This window comes from Pyrus communis, chromosome 12 (genome assembly GCF_963583255.1).
Source record: "Pyrus communis chromosome 12, drPyrComm1.1, whole genome shotgun sequence".
Classification (NCBI taxonomy): domain Eukaryota; kingdom Viridiplantae; phylum Streptophyta; class Magnoliopsida; order Rosales; family Rosaceae; genus Pyrus; species Pyrus communis.
The window spans coordinates 6,831,231-6,851,936 of record NC_084814.1 but is presented as its reverse complement, the minus strand read 5'-3'; the positions used below and the strand labels follow the sequence as shown (position 1 = coordinate 6,851,936).

At 35.4% G+C, this 20,706-nt stretch overlaps 1 protein-coding gene across 1 annotated transcript; it reads left to right on the top strand.

Annotated features, from left to right (window-relative positions):
• Positions 1 to 3,232: 3,232 nt before the first annotated feature.
• Positions 3,233 to 3,517, top strand: LOC137709973 (glycine-rich protein A3-like). The gene has a single exon (XM_068448948.1). The coding sequence runs from the start codon at positions 3,233 to 3,235 to the stop codon at positions 3,515 to 3,517; it is 285 nt and encodes a 94-aa protein (XP_068305049.1).
• Positions 3,518 to 20,706: the final 17,189 nt, after the last annotated feature.

The window sequence follows — 20,706 nt, the reverse complement described above, 5'->3', positions numbered from 1 at the left end:
GATATATAGATCAGCAGTTATTGGATATATTAACTACTCCTAATATATCATGTTGGAAACAAACCTCCAACCTCCATATAAGGAGTGTTTTGACATAAATGTAGGATTTGATCAAGCTTATAATTTACCTACATGACCATGTTGGAATGTAATAGTGTTATTATTATTATTTTTTTGTTGAATATATTCTTTTAAATATTTTATTTACCATTACCAACCTCCATATCAGGAGTGTTTTGACATAAATGTAGGACTTTTTTTAATTTTTTTTTTTTTTTTTTTTTTTTTTTTGTGTCAAAGGATAGCATTGTATTAATAATCAAATATGAATGGAAACTTTTGCATCTTCTACTAGAACATTAAACAAAAATTTAGGTCCTAATTCATCCCAACCATAGCTCCCTCCATGCTTACGAGCACACGCCGCCACCATATGGGCTGCACGATTGCATAGTTGAAGGGTAAATATAAACTTCACCGAATGGAATGACTGCATCATATTCCAAATATATATAAACAAATATGATTTGGCGGTCTCGTATAACAAATGTGTTGACACTAGTTTACCTACGAAACAAACGAAATTAAATACTATGAAATACATAAGATTTTCATAAAATAAATAGGTAAAAGTGTATCATAATCACCTGTTTAAATGCACAGATTATGATCGGATTCATTGAAGACCCACTATACACCATGTTGTTTGAAAGTATCTCCATTGAAGTTGAATGGTGTGATTCAAATCCCAAAAACGGTTGGATTTTCTGATTGTCAATCTCTCCCCATAAACGTGGTAATTATTGAAATCAATGATGTTGTTATGGATGGCTTTCTGCAAAACGGATGGATTTGAAACGGTCATGGGATGATATTCTGAAACGCCTAGGGTTGTATTCTGAAATGCCTGAGTTTATATTTTGAAACGCATGCTAAGGATGAGTGGCATAAGTGTAATACTATTGTATTACTAGGTCAATTGTTTTTCATTATGGCTACACATTTTAAATTTGGGTTTATATTAGATGTTTATAGATACATGGGTTTTAGTCTAAGGATTGTGAATTGTAAGGGGTAAAATCTAATGGACCCTAAAAAAATGTAACTGAATTCTAATTACGGAATACTTCTATGTTTATCAATATTGGAGAATCAAAAATATGGTGAGACCCATGCAAATTTTGGAATTCAATTCTAAAATTTAGAGGAATTGGATTCCCTATAATTTGGTGGGAATTGAATTCTGGTTTATTGGGGGAATCATAGTGGTTTTTTGCTCCATCTTATACCCTCACTTATTTCTAAAATTCCAAGATGATCCCAAAATTTTGTTCACTTAGCCAAAATAATAAAAAAATATATATATAAAGAAGTTAAAATAAAAATTTATAGCATATAAAATAGATTAGTAGAATAGAAGCATTTTAGTAATCACATTAATTTTATTCCAATTCATGTGAATTATTGAATAGGTTATATTCTTCTTGGATTTTTAAAAGCCATAGTAAACAATTTCTACATGAATCAGATTCGGATTTCACCCAATTTCAATTTCTTCTCAATCTAATTACTCCAAATTTAATTACGGTTACGTAAACGAGGCATAAAGCATATCTATAATGATCCTCTATAAAGGACTAATCTCCACGTCATAAAAATTCTAGTCCCAACTTGGGCCGCTTTATAATAAGAATAAACTACAGATTATAATAAATTATTATTTTTTAAGGTCATGTCTTAAGAAACTTGACCCCACATAATAATAATTGTCAATGAGTCCAAAAATATGCAAGATTTGTTACAAATAAAAATTTAAGATGAAGCAAAATATTTTAGAGATTAGATGTCTTTCTTTTTCCAATTTTACATCTTGGAAATTGACATGCTCCACACTAATGTAATTCTATGTAACCATACATCTTTAATTAAGGATAACTAAGTAAAAATAATAATTTATATCACTACACTCTATTAAGCAATAACCACCTATAGTGATAAAATTGGATTAGGTCATCTAATTTGCGAGGTTCTCAATGTTAATTCGGTACTATTATTTTTTTTATTTTCTGGTATTGTAACATCTCGCATCGTCCAGGGGAATGGATCCTGTAAGCCTTATATATATATTTAACACGAGGCCTTTTGGGAGCTCACTGGCTTCGGGTTCCGTAGGAACTCCAAAGTTAAGCGAGTTCGCGCGAGAGCAATCCTAGGATGGGTGACCCACTAGGAAGTTCTCATGTGAGTTCCCAGAAACAAAACCGTGAGGGCATGGTCGGGGCCCAAAGTGGACAATATTGTGCTACGGCAGAGTCGAGCCCGAGATGTGGTGGGGGCCCAGGGCAGGATGTGACAATTTGGTATCAGAGTTAATCCTTGGTCGGAAGTGTGCCGACGAGGACTTCGGGCCCCTAAAGGGGGGTGGATTGTAACATCCCACATCACCGAGGGGAGTAGATCTTGTAAGCCTTACATGTATATTTCCATCTCTACCTAACACGAGGCCTTTTGGGAGCTCACTAGCTTCGGGTTCCGTAGGAACTCCGAAGTTAATCGAGTTTGCGCGATAGTAATCCTAGGATGGGTGACCCACTGGGAAGTTCTGGTGTGAGTTCCTAGAAACAAAGCCGTGAGGGCGTGGTCGGGGCCCAGAACGGACAATATTGTGCTACGGTGGAGTCGAGCCCGGGATGTAGTGGGGGCCCGGGCAGGGATGTGACAATTTGGTATCAGGGCCAATCCTTGGCCCGAGCCGAGATGTGACATTGATACTATTTGAAAGTAAGTCATTAATAGCACAAGTTATATCGAAACCATACTATCAGGTCACATGAACACAATAATATACTAATATTCATAGGCAATTGTTATTAGCATTCTAAAAATCTCATTCTATACTCCGCACAAGTGTATTTTTTTCTTTCTAATTATAGAAAATTTGAAGTGCCAAATGAGATTTTTGAAGTGCTAATAACAATTTTCTATCCATAATATTAGCCGCAGTAAGCAAACCAACATATTGAAATTAACCTAGCTATCTAGAAATGTTAACCCCGCGTTAACAACAAAGTACAAACGAACTTTTGACCAAAATAAAAGTCAAAATGAACTTATTAGAGGAGGGCATACAAAACTCGGAGGAGTCTTCCCACAAGTAATTAAAGCTTGTACTGCAAGAGGAATGAATATGTTGATGTTAACCACCTTAAGCCTTATAGTAGTGCAAAGACAAATGCCCGCTTCAAGCTCAAGCAACCCTCCAAGCACTGGACAGCAAGTATTGTCAACCGGGTTCCCCAACCCAATATGCACCAAACCACCAAGGACATCCACACAAAACCCCAGCTTCAGCGCATCTATTGGACATGTAGCTGGTGATCTGGCCGGCGGAGGGTTTAAACCTGGAAAACTTCCTCCCCCACCTGGGCTACTTCCTCCGCCCCAAGGGCAACCTCCGCTGCAACCACCACTACCGCCTCCTCCTCTGCCGCCACCACCAGGAGGTCTGCCAGTGTAAGGTGGGTAGCCAGAGTAACTGCAGGTGTAATTCCGGGTGGGGATATAACAACTGGTGGGTTCTTGGATGGTGGGTGGGGTTTATATTGTGGTGGGTGTTTTGTGGTTGGTGGGTTTGGGTGTGGATGCTGGTGTGGAGGGTTTTTGGGATGGTGGCAAGGTCGTTGTGGTGGATGTGATGGATGATGTGGAGGGCGTGGTTTTCATGGATGTGGCTGAGTGCAAGGTGTACAAGCTTGAATGGGTGGCAATGCAATTACCATGCAAATCAAGAAAATGAAGAACATGGCAATGACCTTGGAACCCATAATATGAGCTTTGCTAGGTTTGTGCTTCTTGGGTTTTAATGGGTTATATGCAGGTTCGATGACGAAGCAGTGACTTGGTTTTTTTATGACACATGGAATTGACAATACAAAGACAATATATATTGTCTTTGTAAAATTATTTGAGAGATACCTTGTGATGCTCATTAAGTAACATTTTTCAACAGTTTAAATGGTCTATATTTTAGTATATCATTATAAATTATTTTTGCAAAAAATTAGACAAATCCACAACCATTAAGACATCCAATTGTAGTGAAATACGGTTTTCAAAGAAGCATTAATATGACTACCATTTAGTCCACTAGTCAAATAGTTTTGGATTTTGGTGATTTTGGGTAGAAATGATCTTGAGAAAAGGCCTAAAAGATGAACAGTTGGATTGTCGAAATACGATATGAAGTGAGCCCTACAAAGCACCTCTCAAATAAGCTTATTTGAGAAATTTCTAACGGAATGAGACTGTAGATGTATATATTTAAAAGTGGAGCAACAAGTTGTGAAAAACAAGATAGGTATGGAGAATTCCAAGTGAAAATAAATTGAAGACTTTGGATTGCTGATGGTCCTGTGCAAACTTCAATAAACATCCGTGACTATTGGCAGAAGTGCAATCGTGCATATTGCGTGTGTTTGATTTCATAAGTACTTCACCGAGCATGGGTTTATTATCGTTTTCCTTCTTTTATCACTTGTCATCTTTTATCTCTATTTATTTCAGTTATTTTTGTATTCTGGTTCGTCCTATAAGACTAAGACATTGATCTTGTCCATCCTCTAATTTTACTCTCGGTGGCGGGTTAGGGAAAAGATGTAGTTCGCATCTAGACGATAGAAGGATAGAGCTAGCTAACTTCGGGTTTGCGGTACAGAAGGAGCAATTGCTTATTTTGAGTACATTTCACCATGTCAACATGTGATCTTCCAATTTGTAAGACAAATAAGGTCTTCCAAAAAATGTTAGGGAAACAACGCAGTCTACTAATATGTAATTTATCAAAAATTAAAAAAATAGCTACCACAAGAATTTTCAATTTAGAAAAAAAAAAGAGAAGATTATCAAACGATTCCTTAAAGGGGTTTTTGAACTTTAATCCTTTAAGAAGATTAAAATTTAATAAAAAATCTGGTGTTAGATTGTATATTGATTTTAGTCCCTTAATGTGTACTTAATTCAAGTTCATATTATATTTTTGTTTTAATATTTAATAGATATCTTATTTAATATCATTACAATAAATTTTAAATTTATTATTATACACATTTTAGTTCATTAATTTATTTAACTTCCTCTAATTAGTGTACCTAAATGTTAGATCCCGCATCGTCCAGGGGAGTGATCCTTATATGTAGATTCTCATCCCTACCTAGCACGATGCCTTTTGGAAGCTCACTGGCTTCGGGTTCTATGGGAACTCCGAAGTTAAGTGAGTGTTGTGCGAGAGCACTCTCATGATGGGTGACCCACTGGAAAGTTCTCGTTTGAGTTCCCAGAAACAAAATTGTGAGGACGTAGCCGGGGCCCAAAGTGGACAATATTGTGCTACAGTGGTGGAGCGGGCCCGGGATGTGGTGGACCTCTGGCCGGGATGTGACACTAAACATCCGTATCATAATATATTTTATTAAATTAGTGTACCGAAATGTTCATACGTAAATATATTATAGTGAACTAGTGGCACATAAGAAATATGCATAAACATAAGTGTACCAAATTGTATATATCTATCTATATGATACTAATCTAGGGTACCGAAATGTCAGTACTTAAATATATTATACTAAACTATTGTACCAAAATGTTCATATCTAAACATATTATATTAATCTAGTGTACCGAGATGTTCGTACCTAAATATATTGTAATGAAGTAGTGGCACATAAGAAAGTATGCAAAAACATAAGTGTACCGAAAAATATTTTCTTATATATAAGATACTTACCATAATAAGAATTAAAATTTATAATATTTTCATAAAATTATCCAATAAAAAAGAGAGATATTGAATACATATGCTGACACTAAATAGAGTTTATGTCACATCCTGGCCCGGGCCCCCACCACATCCTAGGCTCGACTCCACCGTAGCATGATATTGTCCGCTTTGGGCCCCTACCACATCCTCACGGTTTTGTTTCTGGGAATTCACACGAGAACTACCAAGTGGGTCACCCATCCTGGGAATGCTCTCACGTAAACTCGCATAACTTCGAAGTTCTTAAGGAACTTGAAGCCAGTGAGTTCCCAAAAGGCCTCGTGCTAGGAAGATATAGGAATATACATATAAGGCTTACAGGATCCGCTCCCCTGGACGATGTGAGATCTTACAATCCACCCCCCTTAGGGGCCCAACGTCCTCATCAGCACACTTCTGACCAGGGATTGGCTTTGATACCAAATTGGTCCCGGGCCAGGATGTGACAGTTTAGGGACTAAAATCAATTTTTAATCTTGTATAAAACATTTTTCTAAACTTCATCTTATATTTAAGGATTAAAATCTAGTTTTCTATTCCTTAAATTATTGACATAATATGAGTTGGTATTTTCAAACCCAAGCTGGATCTTCTCTCCTAAATCAGGACGAGTATACCACTATTTATTCTATCATTCCATTACATCATTAAAAAAAATAAAAATAAAAATAAAAATGAAAACCTATTTTTGTCAGATTAAAGAGGGTTTCGTCGCCTAAAACTTTAGCTAACGGAAATTCGTTGAGAAAAGTTGGCTGTGCAAAATCCATGCTCGAAGTTTTACTTGACAAAAAAAAAAGTTAGTCGTAGGGCAAAGTTGCATTTGTCTGACGAAAGAAGTCATCTGGTAAAAGTGCGTTGACTGCCTTTACTCGACGAAAATATCATACCCGACTATGATGTTTTGTTGCCCCACACCTTTGTACATACTATTAAAAGTTTTCACCCGACAAAATAAAAAAAATAAGATAAAGTTTGCTCGAAATAATTCGTCAGGCTAACCTCTTTTTTTTTTTTTTTAAATGGTATTAAAACAATATTTAATGTCGGTAATTTACTTAATCCTAATTATATTAATTTAAAAAGCTAAAATTAATGAAAATTAAGTAAAAAATGGTATTAAATGTAGGCTAACCTTGTTAATGTTTTTAAATTTTTTTTAAATGGTATTAAAACAATATTTAAAGTAGGTAATTTACTTAATCCTAATTGCATTCAAAATAAAATTGTTTGTACAAATATGTAAAAAAAAAAAATTAAACAAATTAACATAAACTGGGTGGACTAATTAAGGTGGCTGGGGGAATGCGAATGTCAGAAGTTAGCATTGCTTGGCTATCCCAGCGATGTCCATGCGCATTGCTTCTGCTTGCGAGCAGTTTCTTGAATAAGGTGCGCCGCTTCTTCCTTTTGGCGTGGGTTATTCTCTCTGGTGCGCTAGCTTCATCTTCAACATATGTAGTCTGGAAGACGTCTCGGTTCAAGGATGAGAGCAAGGTTTCAAAAGATACTTGGCATTAGTTAGGTGATTGGCTAGGGCCTAGGCAGATTAGATGGATTTAAGTAAATTTATTATATAGCGTATACATTTTTTAACAAACTTTATTATCTGCACTAAGGGGGTAGGGAAGGGGGTAAGCCTCATAATAGGATAGTAATAATGTGCTTCATATTCGCCTTTAGCAAGAATGAAACCTAAGATCTCTCACTTACCAATGAAGAGAAAATCAATATTACTAAGTACCAAAGAAGTGCCTATTTACACTTTAATAAAATAAATAATACTATACTAATATTTATGTTTACTAGTTTAATTAAGTGTATTATTTAACATACAACCGACAAAAAATCAGAATTCTCGCTTTAGTATCTTAGTGAGTTTGATGATATGAAATGAAAATTTAAGTAACTATGAGTCTGTAGTATTGTATAAAATATTTTTAAAAGTTTTATGAATTTGTAGTGAAATTAAAAAAAATAATGGTGTGTGAGTAAAAAACATTAACTGAGTAGTAGGGACATCTAAGGCATCTAGTGGACCACACCTCCTAATTCATTTTAATTTTATCGACATACCAACTCATAATTCCTAAAACCTCTTATTAATTAGGAATTTAGGATGCTACTGTCTCGTTGGATGACTATTACAAAATAAGACAAATAGATGCATGGTGGCGTGGTCTCAGTGAATAACATAAGTAAAAAAAAATAGAAAGTTGCTCACGTCAGGAGGGAATGAGGGAGAAATAATGAGCCTACCACCTTCTAAACCCTACACCTGTATGTAGTCGTCTTCATTAAAACATGGCGCTCCTCCTCTTTCTGCAGATTCAAAACAAAAAAAAAGTTCGAAACTAAAATCAAACTGTTTTCGACTTTCAACAATGCCTAGGCTCTAGAACCCATAGGCACCCGCCTAATTTCTTCTCTAATTTGCTTTCCGATTTTGGCTTAATCTAGCAACTGACCACCGCATAGTGCCTAGGCACCACCTAGGTTGATTTTTAGAACACTAGATAAAGCTAGATGAAGAAGAAGACCCATCGAGGTCTCGAACTAGACCGGCTCCTAGGCCATGAAGTTCCTTACCTTTCCGTCATCCAATCTCATCCATCAACAATTGTAGAGATACAAGTGGATCATGTGTTTGCTCCCCCATAGGCACATCCAACTTCTGCTGGAAGAGGTTGGCGAGGTACTCGTCATTCTTCTACTGGAAATTGAAAATTTTCTTTTGATTTCAGTTTTGGTTAAAGTTTGCTTTTGCTTACTAATGTGAATGTATATGATGGTTGTGTATACAATCTGACTATGGTGTTGTCATGAAAAGTTCCATATCATAATTTTTGTAGTTCACAAAGTTATTACTTTTGAACTATGGTGATTAAAGTGTCATGCTCAAATTATGGAAGACGAATAGTAGAGACTACACTAGTGAGCTATTTTGAGCCTATTTGCATCTTTGAGAGGGTTTAAAGTGTTTGTACTCCTATCTTCTTCTTGCAAATTCACTTTAAATGATCTCATTATTTCTTGTTGATTGAATGCTAAGAATAATTCTCTGTTGCAGATACCATATGCTTGTTATCACTTATGAATGAACCCATTGAGACGATGTTAGGCTATGCATGTTTTAACCACCAAATGGCTTTATTCCCAACCCTTTGTGTGTTCCATTCATTTTTTTTTTTTTTTTTGTTTTTTTTGTTTTTTGCAGCCAAACACTTTTAACCTGATTCTTTCATCACCTACACCAAACTCTACCCATCTTAGCCCATTACAGCCATACCTTATAGTTTGGAGAATACCAAAGTGATGAAGACAAAGATAGATTGAGCTCTAGATCAAGAATGTGGCGTGTACCAAGGTAACACGTGCTGGAATTGCAAAACAAGAAAAAAAAAAGTTTAAAAAAAAAAAAAAAAAAAAAAGAAAGAAAGAAAAGAAAATAATGAATAAAGAAGATGCAATTTCCAAATCCTTCACTATTTCACGTGTGTCTTGGACGCCAAGAACAAACAACGAAGATCAATTCAAGAGGAGAGCTTGCTGGTTTTACAACAAAGGCACTTTGGTATGTCCCAAGCTCTAGTATTTCCTATCCATTCTTTCCTAGCCCCTAGCCTAAGCCTTACATTACAACCATGTGAAGACCTAGCTGATCTTTAAGGATAAATTCATGGGTGCTGGTAAGTATGTATGCTATCCATATTCTTAATGTTTGATTCCTTTCATGAGATATATTCAGAAATTGTGCTTTTATTTCATATTTCATATGTGAGAATTTTGATTCCCTTTTACATAACTTCACTCACATATGTTTGATGAGAGACAAAACCTTAGGATCTAAGTGAAAATTTGAGTGACAATCTGTGAGAATTAGAGTTGAGGCAAATTCTATCTTTAGTCTTTGAGTATGGTGCTTTTGAAGTCATGAGTCATGGAGCAATATTTTTACACTACACATATGATATGATTCTTTGAAGTGGCAGTGTGTTGTTTAATGGTATGACTAAGCATTCATTGGTTCTTATTAGTTTGTTTCAAGCGAGTTTTAACCAATTTATTTGTCAAGTCTATAGACATTTGTGGGTGTTATTGCTGTAAACCCTCAGGAGACACAACTCCTACTACTAGGGACACGTAGAGGTTTAAAGGCTTGTTGCACTTGCTCAGTGCAATCGTTTAGCCATCGAAAGTGGTCTAGTTAGATTTTTCTTTGTTTTGTTTGTTTTCAGTTTTAGTTTTGCTTGAGGACTAGCAAAAACTAGGTTTGGGGGTAATTGATAACTCGTATATTTCATACATTTATACCATCCATTCCTAGTCCCTTTGTGATATTTTGAGTTAAACTAGTTAATATTTATTTATGTGTTTTTTGGGCGATTAAATATTTATTTATATTAAATTAATATATTTTTCACTATAATTGGCATAAAGATGTACAAAACTTGAATTTAATGAATAATCACAATTAGATAAGCATAATTTTGATAATCTTTGGTCTTTTTTAATTTGTTTTTACTATAGTTATATTTTTTTCATGGGCATGTTTAAATGGCCGGAAGTAAATATTTATTCCCGAGGGCAACAAGTGGTCGTCAATAGTAATTGCTCTATTTTTTAAGGTGGTTAGCTGTTGTTAAATGTGATTTGTATTTGTGAGGAACTAGAAGCTGTAAAAAAAAAAAAAAAAAAAAAAAAAAGGACGTAATTTTAATTGATTAAGTAGCCACTGATGTAAATGTTTTAAATTGAAGATCAGACTTTGTTTATTGTATTCTTATAGGGTCGATGTGACAACCTATCCCGAATTCTACGATTTTATAAATTTTAAAAGTGTGAATTGACGAAAATGGCCCTAGAGGCGAGGGTGTTGACTTGCGTATTGGGAGACGTATGAAACATTTTTTTGGTGTATCCTCGTAGAGCTCGTCACTATGAACTCGCAGGCGCAAACGAAATCAAAATCGGAGCTACAGGTAAAAATTTACGGAACTACGAACATGGAAGATATTTTGGTAATTTCAAATCGCGGGGAACATTTTTCTATTTTGTCTTTTGTGACATTACTTTGCATAGCCAATGGGGCCCACAACCTATTCTTTCCCCATTCCTCCGTGTTCCTTATCTCCCGGATCTCACACTCTCTTATTTTTCTCAAATCTCCTTCACCTCACTTCACCACTCCTTGGCTGCCAGCTTACCTCTTTCCCTTTAACCCTGTTAGCTTTCTCCCTCTCATCTCTCATCTCTCTCTCCTCTTTGTAAAAAAAAAACGGTAGAGCTGAGTAGCACAACCACCACCTCGCCACCTCTCTAGCGATTTACACCTGAACCACCCCCGTTATCTCACTGCCTAGACGAACTCCATGAAACCCAGAAGCAGGGGAAAGCCCCTAGGCTTTCTCATCCCTCTCTCCTCTTCAAAGCGTGACCACCATCACCATTCTCGTGACTAGAAAACACTCGATCACCACCATTCTGCTATAGTGGACCACTATCTCCCTTCTACAATTTTACTCGAGATACCTTAGCTTGAGGGCTTTTTCCCATTCAACGAGAACTCTTCTCATTGTTTAGAATCACTTCTAGGCATGATATATGACTTTTAGGCGTGTTTGTAACAGGAAACACCTCGAGGAGACTCCCCAGATTTCTGGGAAAAAATAGAACCGTGACCACCTGGCCACTTTCAGGCCATTTTTCTAGCCAACATCGACCTTATCTTGGCCTCACTTTGGTATAGTTTTGTTCCCTACATTTCTAACTTCAAAATAGCTTTTGAATCATTGATTTTGGTGGAGGATCGAGCTCAATAAGAGCTTTGGAAGTCGGACCAAAAACCTGCAAAACACAGGCCTTTGCGAGGAAGGCGAGTACGATGGTACTCGCACGTGCGTGGGCTCATGTTGGTCGTTGGCGCATGGCTGCCAGTGCAGCCACTTGTGGTAGCGCGTGGAGGAACCTGAGGTCCTTCCTTTGGTTTCTCGACATGCTGAATCTGAATTTGTCGTTCGTTTTTCAGAAATTCGACCGTTTTAAAATAGTTCCTTTATTTGCCATACTTTGTATGAAAACGCGTAATTACGTTAGTACATTATATTTACGTAAATGGTTTCATTTCTAGGTGAAATGCATTGCTAGGATCTTCGAAGCCCGCGAGGTGGGTTTGACCCAACGACATGATTTGCGAGTGGGTCTTTTCTTTGATATATACATATATTTATTTAGTTTCCATATATACATCTAGTAATGAATTTTCTATGTGATTGCCGTAATTAAATTAACATTTATAGGAAATTAGGAAATGACGTAACAATGAGAATTAGGAAATCATTATAATACTAAGGGATGCCTCAATTAGAATTACAGGTATGGATAATATTATGTTGATTAAAATTATCGAATCACTGTGGCATGACTATATTTATGTTATTTGCTCATCATTTGCTGCACTGATGTTAGTACTTGCTTAAGCCTGGGCGAGTCTTTCACGTGTATGTGCGCATCGTACCGTACACTCACTTTGGATACATTGTAAGTGCCAATCCTGCCCTAGATTGCTATAGGCAATTAGGACTCGTATGTGTTGCGCTTAGCGCCAGTCTTCACGTGATCGTAGTACTAGAGCATTTATCATTGTTACAGCCAGTCCTGTTCATGTCAAAATATCTTTGCATGAACTCATGTGTCAGCATGTGTTGATGAGCACTCGATATGATATGTTTGCTTCTGCGAGATTATGTGATTATGGACATCATGTGTACTTACGAAATATTGTGCTGTATTGAATACTACTTAAGAAATATTATGTTTTTGAAAAGGTTTTTATAAAACTTTATTTTTAGGCCCACTCACCCTTAGTTTTTGCCCCTTCAGGTTTTTAGTGGCTGAGCTTTTATGTCGACGAGGATTTCTGGCAAACTGTTGTTGTGGGAATACTATTGACTGTAGAATTCTCATCTTGCTTTATTGTACTTTACTTATACTCTGACATCACGTGTGAAATGGGTTCCTTCCTCCTCACAAGCGCACTCTTATATTTAGGCACTTTTAGGATTAAATTTATTCACATTTTCCACATCACTACACTTTATGGCTTCGTCACCCTCCGAGTGTCGGCTAGCATAGCTCGATTCGGAGTCTAGGCGGACATTTCGGGTTGGGGTGTGTCAGTCGAGGAGTGTAGCCATAAAAAATCATCAAAATCGGAGATAAAATCATGATTTTATTGTTTATAACCATCAAAATTTTGGGTCCCATTACCTAATCTCAGAATGTTTTTTTTTGTTTTTTTTTTTTTTAGCAATTTTTTACGCATGCTATCTTGTAGTATATACAAACATGTTTGACGATTGGATCGTTGAAACTAGGTTCGTAGAATGCATATCACATCAAATTGATAGATTTAACAAACACTTACAAATTTATTTTATACTTCGAATAAGTACAACATAAGATGTTGTGGTATCCACTAGTGCAATATTTTAAATTGAAGATCAAATTCATTCATTGTATTCTTACAGGATCGAGGAGTGTAGCTGTAAAATCTTCAAAATCAGAGCTAAAATAATTGTTAACTTGTGATTTTTCATTTATAACCGTCGAAAATTTTTGTTCCACTACCTAATCTTTGAAAGGTTTTTTTTTTTATTTTTTTTATTTTTTTATTTTTTTATTTATTTATCTCGGAGTGTGTACAAACAAGTTTGACGGTTGGATCATTGAAAAAAGTTACATAGAATGCATATCGCGTCAAAACGGTAGATTAAATAAACACTTAGAGTTAATGTTATACTTCCATTAAGTATAAAATAAGATTTTGTGATATCCACTAGTGTAAATATTTTAAATTGATGATCGAATTCCTTCATTGCATTCTTATAGTATATACAAATAGGTTTGACGGTTAGATTGTTGATAGTTTCGTAGAATGCAAATCTTCGTTGAATTTGTTCCTAAATTTTGAAGTGGGAAAAGTAATTTGTACTAAATTTTTATTTATGTTTTTGAAGTATTGATTATACAATATTTAGTTTGTGTGATGACATTTTCATCGTACAATTATCCTTTTGTTTCTTTATCGCATATTTTACGTACATGCGTTATTATCTATTTAAATACGTATTATCTATTAAACCAAACAATTATTTATTTATTTTTTAAAAATGTATTCTATTTAAATATGTATTATTTATTTATTAAACGGAACAATTATTATTTTATTTTTTTAAATCGTGACAAATTTGTTGGAGGGAAGTTTGGGTGGGATATTTCCTGCCATTCTTAGTGCTGTCGATTATATCCGACAGCAATAGTTTTTATATTTTTATAGAAACATATTGATGTCGCTTTAACCGACAATAATACCAATTCTACATAATAAAACCACTCCCACTCTTCCTTGCACCACTGCCTTCTCTCTTGCCCATTCCTTCCCCCCTTTCCTTCTCCTCTCCTCTTTCTTTCCTTCTCCTTCTCGCTTCAATCAATACGGATGAACAATTCAAGGAGCAACATTCCTAAACCAGTACGGTTTAAATTATTTGTATTACGTTTAGTTTGTGTTTTAAATTTTGATTATGTTATTAAATCGAGTTTGTATTTTGAATCTTGACTTGAGATGCCTTATCAAATATTATGCATAAATTCAAAATTGGTCTTTCTTTAGAGCTTTTATGTATGTTTTGTTTTTGTAAATATACATTACAAATGTTTTTTTTTTTTTTTGTTATTAATAAGGAGCAATGACTTAACGGAGAACTCGGAGCTGTGGTGACACACCTTGATCGAAATCAAGGCGTGCTGGCCGTCACGTGAAGGTGACGTAGCCATGTGCACAGTGCGGAAGCAATAATAATATAAGAACGAATAAATAAAAAACCAACTAACTAGAGCACTAGATAAGATAAGGTGCAAGACGAAATAAGTGTGAATTCACAACCAGAGCATAAGTAGCCTAAATGCAGTCCAGCAGGATGAATACTAATTATACAACACCCAAAGATGACCATACAATGGTGATAATCTGTCAAAGCTGCCGTGGACTCCTCATAAGCCACCAAAAAGAACTTTTAACTAAAACCTGGAGGGGCGCAAAAAAGAAAGTGTGAGTGGCCAAAAACGAAGCTTTTCAAAACCATTTCATTTATCAAAGATTGTAACCCCTCGCCGTAAAACCTATATAATTTCTCAGAAAAATAGAATACATATCTATACCATAACCATGCTCAGAGTAGCAAAATTCACAAATATGCCATGTCGAATATCTCAGCATAAAAATATGTAAGCCAGGTGATATAAATCAATGCAAATAATATGTCAACCGGAGTCACCTAACATGACCTGTACGGTTGAATCTAGAGCTCATCCATCTAGTCGGAGTCACTTAACGTGACCTGTACGGCTCAAATCCACATCTTAACAAATATACTTGCACACGAGTCGGAACCACCTAAAATGATCTGTACGACAGGACTGGGTGTAAATAAGTACGCTCAAGTGCTATGATCACGTGAAGACTATGCGAATAATCACGGGTCACCTACGAGTCGGAACCATCTATAGTGGTCTGTACGACAGGATTGTGCACCTAACTTGGATCCAAGATGAGCGTATGGTGCGGAGGGTGAACATCACGTGAATGATTGTGCCCTAACTCTGGGCGGGTGCACTAATACTGGGGTGCAGGTTTATGAGCTCTCAACACATCTCACATGATCATCAATTCGCACAAACATAATTTCATTTAAATCGATTTTCTCGGAAAAATCTCAAGTATATAGGTATATACGGAAAACCAAAAGCCCGCTCACTAGTATGTGGAAGGGTCGTAGCCCATAAGCCTCGATTGACTACACTCGTCCTGAAGATAGGTCTCACCTATATGCAAAACAACTGTATAAACGTTAATTTAAAGCACATAAACAAAACTAGCTAATAACTTCTCATATATTGCTCAAATGGGGTGTTTGAATATACCAACGTGACCTACTCAACACCACAAACATCCCTATATTTTTAGAAAATTTTTCCAACCACTCACACGCCGCCACGTGCCAGCCAAGGCACGGGCAGATGCGCCGGCCACCCGTATGCACATGCCTGGCACACATACGGAAACCCTAACGGCGTTAGGGAATATTCCGTCCAATAATGGAATATACTGTTAAATATACCTGACGCCGTTAGTAACAACGTTAGTATATTCCGTCAAAGTTGACGGAATATTCTTCGTCTTCTCCGGTGATCCTCGCTGGAGCCACCGTCCTTCGCCGTTAGCGCCGCCGTCTGCAACTTGAATTTTTGCCAGTTTCTGGAAAAACTTCTAATCATCATATCTTCTTCATTTTTCAACCAAAATTCATGAAATTTGTACCAAAATGAAGCTTACAATGAGTAGAACAAAACCTTACCACTTTTAGGACTTAAATCCAACGGAATCTTGCTGGAAAAACCCATGATAATCCAGCCATTACTGCAACTCGATGAACTCGAGCTTCTCGATGTCCAAAACACTTCAAAATTACTCCCCGAGCTTCGTGAAGACATCCTAAAGCTTCCTAGAACCTTAAAACTCACTGAAAAGTCCACGATCATGACTGCATGAATAGTGCACCAAATCAGGAATTCTTGGTTCTTGGGTTTTTGAAGGCTTCACGTCCAACCAAGGGTATGGAGGAGTTCCTGGGCCTGCTAGGAGTCCAAAACCAACCTTCAAAGCTTCGATCCGTGCAAGAAATGATTAGTCCAAGGTCTGTCCATACAACTGTATGGAAATGGAAAAAAATCCGAGAGGGAAAGGGAGAGAGAGAGAGGTCAACGGGGAAAAGGATTTGTGTGTTTGTGTTGTGTGGTCCAGTTTGCAACCAACCAAAAACAAGAAAACAAACCTAAGTCTAAGTTCCTAATTGGTTCCAAAATATTAGGGACTTAACATATTGGTCCACAACCAAAACTTAAACCACACAACGCCACAAATGTTCAAGGGTACTTTAGTAATTTCACGCCATCGATACAAATATTTCGAGACGGGCTGTCACTTGTGGAATCCCAAATTAAGAAGATGAAAAGGAAGTAGAATGTATGTATATTTTTTCATTTTCTTACAAATTGTATAATTAGTAAAAGATTATAAACATAAGTAACGAACTTTTATATGAATGAATAATATTATGGCAGATAATTATTAGTTTTGTTTATGTTTATTTTAATTGTCTTTTTTATTTATTTATTATTATTATTAATATCTTTTCTGTCGGTTGTATCCGATGCGAGTGTTAGTGTCGGTTGTATCCAGCACCATTTTGCTTTATTTGTTTAAGGGGCTTTCCTTTTTCTTGGCAGATTAAGAGTCTTACTCGATAGCAAAAGCCTTTTGTCACGCAAGCAATGTTGTTGGTTCTTTTATCCAACATTACATGAATTTATGTCGGATTGCTAATATCCGACAAAAATGAAATTTTCTTATCGTTTTTTAAAGTGACACTACTGGGTACTTTTGATATATATGTAGAAAATTAAAAACTCGCATGACTTTATCAAATTTTGTGGTACCTAGTATCGTCATAATATCAGCCAATTTCATTCTTTTAACTAACTGCGGAAGAATTTGCAAATTGATAAAATCCGGTGGGTGGATTTTCAATCTCCAAGGAAAACCACTCTGATCCCCTATGAGAAAAATTCCCAATTCTCCCTTTGGGGCTTCTACTCTCACATAAAGTTCTTGTTTCGGCAATTCAAATGTAGGAGACGGCTTTTTAGTAATAAATCGATATTCAAAATCATTCCATTCCAGATTCCTTTCTCTATCAAAGTATCGTATTTCTAAATTCTCATAGGGTCCCCCTAGAATTCCTTCCAGGGCCTGTTGAATAATTTTTACGAATTCTATCATTTCACCAATTCGGACTAGATAACGAGCCAATGAATCTCCTTATTTTTGCCACTATACTTCCCAATCAAATTCGTCGTACCATTCATAATGATCAACTTTACGAAGATCCCATTGTATTCCGGAAGCTCGCAGCATGGTCCCGATAAACCCTAATTTATTACTTCCTCTCTACCAATAATGCCTACTCCCTCGACTCGTTCTAAAAAAATAGGATTTCGTGTAATAAGTTTTTGATATTCAGCAACTCTTGTTAAAAAATAATCGCAAAAATCCAAACATTTATTTATCCAGCCATGAGGTAGATCGGCCGCTACTCCTTCGATACGAAAATAATTATGCATCATTCTCATACCGGTGGCAGCTTCGAATAGATCATATACTAATTCTCTTTCTTTGAAAATATAGAAAACCGGAGTTTGTGCACCAATATCTGCCATAAAAGGACCGAGCCATAACATATGAGAAGCAATACGACTCAACTCCAACATAATTATTTTGATATAGCTGGCTCTTTTAGGTACTTGAATATTTCCCAACTATTCTGGTCCATTTACAGTTATTGCTTCTGCGAACATAGTAGCTAAATAATCCCACTGTGTTACATAAGGCAAATATTGTATAATTGTTCAATTTTTTCGCAATTGTTTCCATTCCTCAGTGTAAATAACCCAATATTGGTTCACATTCAATAACATCTTCACCATCTAGAGTAATGATGAGTCGAAGAACACCATGCATTGATGGGTGGTGGGGGCCCATATTGACTATCATGAGGTCTTTTCTTGTAGCTGGTATATTCATAGGTTTTTCCTCGATTAATTCTTTCATGAATTGCTGAAAACGAAAAAAAGTTCATTAAAATTCAAGATCTAATAAATCAAATAATTCAAAATGCCTTTATAAAAATAAAATTAACGAGTTTTTGACTCCCGAATATCCAGCCGATTAATTAATTCTTTATAACATATTCTATTTTTCTTTGACAAATAAGACAGTAATCGTTAGCGTTTTCCCAAAATTTGACGTAAACCTCTCTGAAATAAATAGTCTTTTTTGTGTAATTGTAAATGTGAAGTAAGTCTTCATATCCTATTGGTGAAACTAACTATTTGAATTCAATAGATCCTCTGTTTTCGTCTTTTTCTTCTTGTGAAATAACTGAGATGAATGAATTTTTTACCATAAACTGAAATCTTCTATCCCCCCCTCCTTTTATTTTAAGATATCTTTTATTGATAGATATCTTTATTGATCAATAATAATAATGCCCCTAATTTTATTTGGTATATACAAAAATTTGTATTTTGTTATTAATTTCTAATTTTTTAAATTTAATAAAACTTACTCAATCCTATTTTCATTTTAAAATTGGATTTAAAAGGGGATACAAAAGTATGGTTGGTTTCTTCACTCACAAAAGATAAAAGTTTAGACCTAAAATAAGAAAATTTTGTTCATTTTAGATCTAATTGATATGTCATTGAATTAGTATCATGTATCAGAATGGAATGTATGACAATGTATGTGTGCATCTCTTTGTCGTCATAGACCAGATATGGTATGGGAAATATAGGAAAAATGTACTATTAATGAATTTTCAATCGTGAATACATATGTATCCTTACCGTACTGAAACAACTGCAATTATTGGTATTAAACCAATAACGATTCATACAAGCTAAATCTTCTAATCGATAATTGGGCGAAAGAAATAGCTTTAATTTTATAATTTTTTTTTATATTTTTTGCTTTTATCCACAACTTGACTGTTTACCTCATTCCCATTACAAAAAGATGCCGTTCTATGTCGATTCTTAGAATTTAAACAAATTAGAATTCGCAATTCTCTATGACGTCTAGGCAATAAAATATTTTCAGGAACAAACAAATCATAATTTTTTTTATATCTATTTCCTATCATCTTTTGATGTTTTGTAATGACTTCATCAGAATTCTTATCAACATGTTTTTTTTCTCGGTATCTTTGATTTATTTGATGTTTACTTTTATGAACTAATGAAATACTGAGGTTTTGATACATAATAAATTTTCCATCATTTTTTTATAGCTAGATGAATTGGTTCAATAATCAAAAATCCCCTTTTAATAAATTCTGTAAGAGTTACATCTTTTTGAATCGTCAAAATATCCAGACTCATTTCGCCCCTTTGAATAGAGGATATAGTAATTTCTCTTGGATTTAGCAGTCTAAGCAAGAGACAATATACGTTGATGTTATTGATTATTTTTTTATTTAAACAATCATCCCATCTCAATTGAAAATACAAATACCTTTTTAGGGAGAAATCAAACTCCGCTTTTGTATTGATCTTGTATTGCTTTTTATTTCTATGTTTTTTCATGTCCGATCCCGTATAATCTTCTTCAACATCTTTTTCTTGGTTTGAAAGAGCTGATTTAAGATTTGCTTGGCCCATGGATTCTTTTTCTCCTTGATTTCGGTTTTCTATTTCAAGAGATTTTTTTTCATTCGACGATATTGATATAAAAGGATCTCTTTTTTAATTTCCAATGATGCTTTTGTTTTCACTAGCATTTTTTTTATATTAGAATTAAAAAGTAGTAATTTAATTGGTATAACCCACAGTTTCATTTTATACGTATTATAAAGTCTCACAAATTCTGGCAAGAACCAAAGTTCCAGATTTGATATGGGATGACTTAGTATTTCTTCATTCATTCCCATCCAATCCAAAGGGGGTTTTTGATTGGATAGGTTGATTGACACACCCCGACCTAGATCAGGGCATGCTGGCCGTCACGTGGAAGTGACGTAGCCATGTGCACAGTGCGGAAGCTAATAAAATAGTAATGTAAATAGTACGAATAAATGAAAACTAGCATACAAAAGGTAATAGAAACAAGTGCTAGCGTAAGTGAGACACAAGTTCAGAGCATAAAGCCTAAGCAGTCCAAAAGAAAATGATGCGACAACAGTACACCCGAAGGTGGCCCTACGCTGGTG

Excerpts from the sequence above, each read along its gene's own strand:
- LOC137709973 (XM_068448948.1), top strand. The coding sequence starts at position 3,233 with ATGCCCGCTTCAAGCTCAAGCAACCCTCCAAGCACTGGACAGCAAGTA.